At 34.8% G+C, this 6,426-nt stretch overlaps 1 protein-coding gene across 1 annotated transcript; it reads left to right on the top strand.

Moving 5' to 3' along the window:
* The first annotated feature begins 3,743 nt into the window (after positions 1 to 3,743).
* On the top strand, positions 3,744 to 5,350 carry LOC129874312 (1-aminocyclopropane-1-carboxylate synthase 3-like). Its single transcript, XM_055949573.1, has 3 exons — positions 3,744 to 4,022; positions 4,129 to 4,289; positions 4,393 to 5,350. The coding sequence occupies exons 1-3, from the start codon at positions 3,744 to 3,746 to the stop codon at positions 5,348 to 5,350; spliced, it is 1,398 nt and encodes a 465-aa protein (XP_055805548.1).
* Positions 5,351 to 6,426: the final 1,076 nt, after the last annotated feature.

Below are 6,426 nucleotides of genomic sequence, written 5' to 3'. Positions count from 1 at the left end.
ACAAGATAAGGATCTTGAACCAAAATCTGTCGATGAATGCAGACAGAGAAATGATTGGCCAAGATGGAAGGATGCAATTCAAGCAGAGTTAACTTCACTTGAAAAACGTGAAGTTTTCGGATCAATAGTTCGAACACCTGAAGGTGTCAAGCCAGTAGGGCACAAATGGGTTTTTGTGCATAAACGAAATGAAAAGGGTGAAGTCGTAAGATATAAAGCACGACTTGTAGCCCAAGGTTTTTCGCAAAGACCTGGCATTGACTATATGGAAACATATTCCCCTGTGGTGGATGCAATTACTTTCAGGTATCTAATGAATTTGGCAGTTCATGAAAAGCTTGAAATGCACTTAATGGACGTGGTCACTGCCTATTTATATGGCTCATTGGACCACGACATTTTTATGAAAATTCCCGAAGGGTTCAAAGTGCCTGAAGCATACAAGGATTCTCGAGAAAATTGTTCAATAAAGCTTCAGAAATCCTTGTACGGGTTGAAACAATCAGGGCGAATGTGGTACAATCGTCTTAGCGAATATTTGCTAAAAGAAGGATATAAAAATGATCCAATTTGCCCTTGTGTCTTTATGAGAAGGTCTAAATCTGAATTTGTCATAATAGCAGTATATGTTGATGATTTGAATATTATTGGAACTCCGAAAGAACTTTCAAAGGCAGTAAAATGCCTGAAAAAGGAGTTTGAAATGAAAGACCTTGGAAAGACAAAATTTTGTCTTGGTCTACAAATTGAACATTTTACAAATGGGATATTTGTCCATCAGTCAACATATACTGAAAATATTTTAAAGAGATTTTATATGGATAAAGCACACCCATTGAGTACTCCAATGGTTGTGAGATCTCTTGATATTAATACAGATCCGTTTCGGCCTTATGAAAATGATGAAGAACTTATTGGTGCTGAAATACCATACCTTAGTGCAATTGGTGCATTAATGTATCTTGCCAACAATTCTAGACCAGATATAGCTTTCTCAGTAAACTTGTTAGCAAGATTTAGTTCTTCACCAACACGCAGATACTGGAATGGAATTAAGCATATATTCAGATACCTTCGAGGTACCATTGATATGGGATTGTTTTACTCAAATGATTCCACGTCACAATTGATTGGTTATGCAGATGCGGGATATTTATCTGATCCCCATAAAGGTCGATCGCAAACAGGCTATTTATTTACATGTGGTGGTACAGCTATATCATGGCGTTCAACAAAGCAAACTATGGTTGCCACTTCCTCAAATCATGCAGAGATAATAGCCATTCATGATGCAAGTCGAGAATGTGTTTGGTTAAGATCAATAACTGAACACATTCAAGAAACATGTGGTCTTTCTTTGACAAAAGACGCTCCAACAATATTGTATGAAGACAATGCTGCATGTATAGCTCAACTGAAGGGAGGATACATCAAAGGAGACAGAACAAAACATATTTCACCAAAATTCTTTTTCACTCATGATCTTCAAAAGAAGGGTGAAATAGATGTCCAACAAATTCGTTCAAGTGACAATTTGGCGGATATGTTCACCAAAGCATTGCCAACATCAACCTTTGAGAAAATGAGATACAAAATTGGAATGCGTCGTCTTCAAGATATTAAGTGATATTTTCATCAGGGGGAGCAAAATACGCGCTGTACTCTTTTTCCCTTAGTCAAGGTTTTGTCCCACTGGGTTTTCCTGATAAGGTTTTTAATGAGGCAGCACTCAAGACGTATTATCAGATATGTGTACTCTTTTTCCTTCATTAGGCTTTTTCCCACTGGGTTTTTCCTAATAAGGTTTTAACGAGACACATTTCTCGTGGACATCCAAGGGGGAGTATTATCAACCAAGTAATATCAACCAAGTAAAATGGTTGTCCACTTAAAATGGTGGATAGTCCATTTACTTTTTAAGTGGGTAAAATGCCCATTAATATTTTCCTCCACTTGTAAATATGGCTATAAATATAGCCTTAAACTTCAATGTAAATATATACACAAACACATAAAAGAAAGAATTACTATTACTCTCTCTATATTACTACTCTCTCTATTAGTACTTTCTATATACATATTCTCTTGTTCTTCTTCCTTTATAAAATTGTCAAGTTAGTTAATTTATAACAGTTAGAGAATTATAATCAATAATCAATAGAAGGGAGGGATTACTACCGTATTCCGACCAGGAGAAAGCAATAAAATCCTAATTGTGTCTAAATGTGACTTTGGTCAAAGCGCATTAAGCAACGTGAATGCTTCTTACGTGCAAATTAAATTAAACTTATTGCATCCTGTCTTCTTTAAGGTTTTAAATAATCTTCCGCTAATGCAAAATCCCAAACTATTAGAAAGCGGTTGTTGACTTGAACTCATTATTTTATAGACTACTACACTTTAAATAATTAAAGAAACTACGATGTGGGGGAAAAAATAGATTAAATTAGAATTGAGATATTTAAAAAAGACTTTTGGTTTTCTTATTTTTTAGCCCAACCTGAGAGAGGGACAAGAAGAGATTTGAGTGGCCAACACATAGTGAGGAGATGGGACAATGGCTAGCAAGGCAGGGTGACTGGTCTTAACTTTGGATGGAATTGTATGTCTCTTCTTCTCTTACCTAGTCGACATGTAATGTATTGAGCTTCTCAAACATAAGTTACATATTTTGTTCATTCAAAAACTATGATAAGATTTCAACTGCCATATATAATCGACATTTCTAATTTCAAACATCTATTTTTCATACAAAGTGGGTCCTTTCACTTTCATTACACCATCATATCAATATGAATTGCCTTGTGAAATAAATTTGAGATCTAATTAATACTCTTATTAGAACTTAGATTTAAAAAAATTACTTTCGTATGAGGTATGAAAAACCAACTACATACGTACGTATGGCTGAATATTGTGATGACCACCCATCTAAATAATAAAGGAACCATCAAAGTTTATTGTGGGATGAATATATACGATCTCTTTAGTCTTAAATCAAAGGTATATTTTCCGAGCCTTGGAATTATTTTTAGTATGAAGCGTGTTCTCCTTTAATGAATCTTACACGAAGGTCCAGACCATGGAGTGAGAAACTAAAAAGAGCTCATTTAAAAATTTATATTGTTAAAGGAGACCACACATTAATTTATTTAATAATATATTTTAAAAATAATTGCTGTGAAAACTTTTCTGAGTTAGTAAAATATTACTACTATACAAAATAGAAAATATTGGTACCAATTCAGAGTAGTAATAGTAGCAGACTAACAGCATCAACATTAACAATAGTATCGCCAAAACATCACTTGTTATGTTTTTCGGTGTTTTTTTTACCATATTTAGCAAAAATGTTGATGGGTGTGACATTAGTGCCACCCTTTTTGCTAAATCCTTAGACAAGCCGGTACACAATTGATCCCTAAATGTTCCTACATCACAAGAAATAAAACATTTAATTATAATATACGACGCAAAAGCGCGTCAAATTAGTGTATACATCCCAACCACACTTAAATTAATTGTTTGTTTCGGGACAAAATAAAGTAGAAAAAAAACAAAAATAGCATAGTCAAAGTTTGAAATCATATGCTGATATGTTTGTTTCTTGATTGCTAAACTCTTAATATATATACCTCACCAGGATATTCCAGCCACATAGCAACAATCTCCTTGCAATATTTTCTTTCTTCTTTCTGCCTCTAAAACAAACATAAAATTCAACAAGTGCTTACTCAGAAAACATGAAGCTCCTATCGAAGAAAGCTACGTGTAACTCACATGAACAAGATTCTTCATACTTCCTTGGATGGGAGGAGTATGAGAAAAACCCATACGATGACATTCGTAATCCTAAAGGAATCATTCAGATGGGTCTTGCGGAGAATCAGCTCTCTTTCGATTTATTAGAGTCGTGGCTTGGTCAAAACCCAGATGCAGCTGCATTTAAGAGAAAGGGAGACTCAATATTTAGAGAGCTTGCCTTATTTCAAGATTACCATGGTCTTCCTGCTTTCAAAGATGTAAGTTGGTTATTACAACGGAATTTAACTAACTTATATACACTGACTGACTGATCATATAATTATTAACTTCACAATCTAACATTGTAATGTATATTTTGTGCAGGCATTGGTTCAATTCATGGCTGAAATTAGAGGGAACAAAGTGAGCTTTGATTCAAACAAGCTTGTACTTACAGCTGGTGCTACATCTGCAAATGAGACACTCATGTTTTGTCTTGCTGACCCCGGCGATGCTTTTCTCCTTCCTACTCCATACTACCCTGGGTACGTTTAGTTTAAACATTATTAGTCATATTTATATTTTAACGTGTTATAACATGTGACCTATGTTCTTTACTCATTATGTTATTATTGTGTAATAATGCAGATTTGATAGAGACCTGAAATGGAGAACCGGGGCTGAGATTGTGCCAATACAATGCACAAGTTCAAACGGCTTTAGAATCACAGAATCAGCTCTTGAAGAAGCTTACAAAGAAGCCGAAAGGCGGAACCTTAGAGTGAAAGGGGTTTTAGTCACTAATCCTTCAAACCCATTGGGCACAACATTAACCAAACAGGAACTCCAACTTCTTCTAACCTTCATATCTACAAAACGCATCCATCTTATCAGTGACGAGATCTATTCTGGCACTGTTTTCAACTCGCCTAAATTCGTCAGTGTCATGGAAGTATTAATCGAAAATAACTACATGTACACTGATGTTTGGGATCGTGTTCACATTGTCTATAGTCTTTCTAAAGATTTGGGTCTCCCGGGATTTCGAGTTGGTGCCATTTATTCCAACGATGATAGGGTCGTCTCTGCAGCCACAAAAATGTCCAGTTTCGGATTAATTTCATCTCAAACTCAGTACCTTCTTTCCGCTATGCTATCCGACAAAAAATTCACGAAAAACTACGTGTCCCAAAATCAAAAGAGGCTTAAGAAACGTCACGAAATGCTAGTTGGTGGTCTTGAAAAAATTGGGATCAGCTGCCTTGAGAGCAATGCTGGATTGTTTTGTTGGGTCGATATGAGACATCTTTTAAGTTCAAACACATTTGATGGAGAAATGGAATTATGGAAGAAAATAGTGTACCAAGTTGGGCTAAATATTTCACCTGGATCGTCGTGCCATTGTACAGAACCGGGCTGGTTTCGTGCATGCTTTGCTAACATGTCTGAAGATACGCTAAATATCGCCATACAACGTTTGAAGGCTTTTGTTGATTCAAGAGATAACAAGGACGACATCCAAAATCACCAGAATTCTAATAAGAAGAAGTCATTCTCCAAGTGGGTTTTTCGATTATCGTTTAATGAACGTCAAAGAGAGCGATAGTTTAGTCATGTGAAACTTCCTAATTAATTATTTGTCTAGATGATTCTTTTTCGAAGGAAATAAAACCACACAACAGAATAATATATGTGCAAGTGAAAAACCCAACAAAGGCTATATAGAAGAAATTTATTAAGCTAGAGAAAAGAGATATGAGACTTTACTTAATAACTCAAACTCGTGTATCTTATTATATTAAAAATATGTAATAAGACACTCTTATTTATAATACTAACAAATCAAATTAAACTACGACTAGAAAACCTATTCCTATATGAACTAAGATAAATAAATTCTAACTAGAAATGAATTAAATAAATATCAAATAACTAATCCTAGACAACTTAGGATTCCTACTCTTGGTTTATTTTCAACATAGCCTCCCTTAAACCAAGATCTTCAATATTCAACCACTATCTCTTTATCTTGAACCAAATCATGAATGAAGTGCCATTTGATGTCAATGTGTTTGCTACGACCATGAAAAACTGAATTCTTTGTTAACTCAATTGCAGACTTGCTATCACAAAATATCTTTGTAGGACTATCTTGCTTGTGTTGAAGAAATCCAAGCATCCTTCTGAACCATAATACTTGTGTAGCACTATTTGTTGCAACCATTTACTCTGCTTCAGCAGTTGACAAAGCAACAACTTGTTGCTTCTTTGAAGACCAAGAAAATACACCAGATCTCAAATAAAATGTATAGCCAGAAGTACTTTTTCGTTCCATCATATCACCAGCCCAATCACTATCAGTGAATCCAACATGACTAATATCATTAGTCTTTGAATAAAATAAGCTATCACAGTGTGTACCTTGAATATATCTCAAAATTCTCTTGGCTTCTTGCAAGTGAGATTAACGCGGAAATTTCATAAATCTGCTAATTAATCCAACACCATAAGTAATATTAGGCCTTGTAGAAGTCACGTACTTTAGACTCCCTACCAACTTTCTAAAATATGTTGCATCAGTAAAATCGTGTGTATCATCTTTAGTAAACTTCAATTTCTCTTCAACGGGATCTAAAGTCAATTTGGCTTTTTTCATATTAAACATTTTTGGAATATCATCAT

This window comes from Solanum dulcamara, chromosome 11 (genome assembly GCF_947179165.1).
Source record: "Solanum dulcamara chromosome 11, daSolDulc1.2, whole genome shotgun sequence".
Taxonomy (NCBI): domain Eukaryota; kingdom Viridiplantae; phylum Streptophyta; class Magnoliopsida; order Solanales; family Solanaceae; genus Solanum; species Solanum dulcamara.
This window is presented reverse-complemented; position numbering and strand designations above follow the sequence as displayed.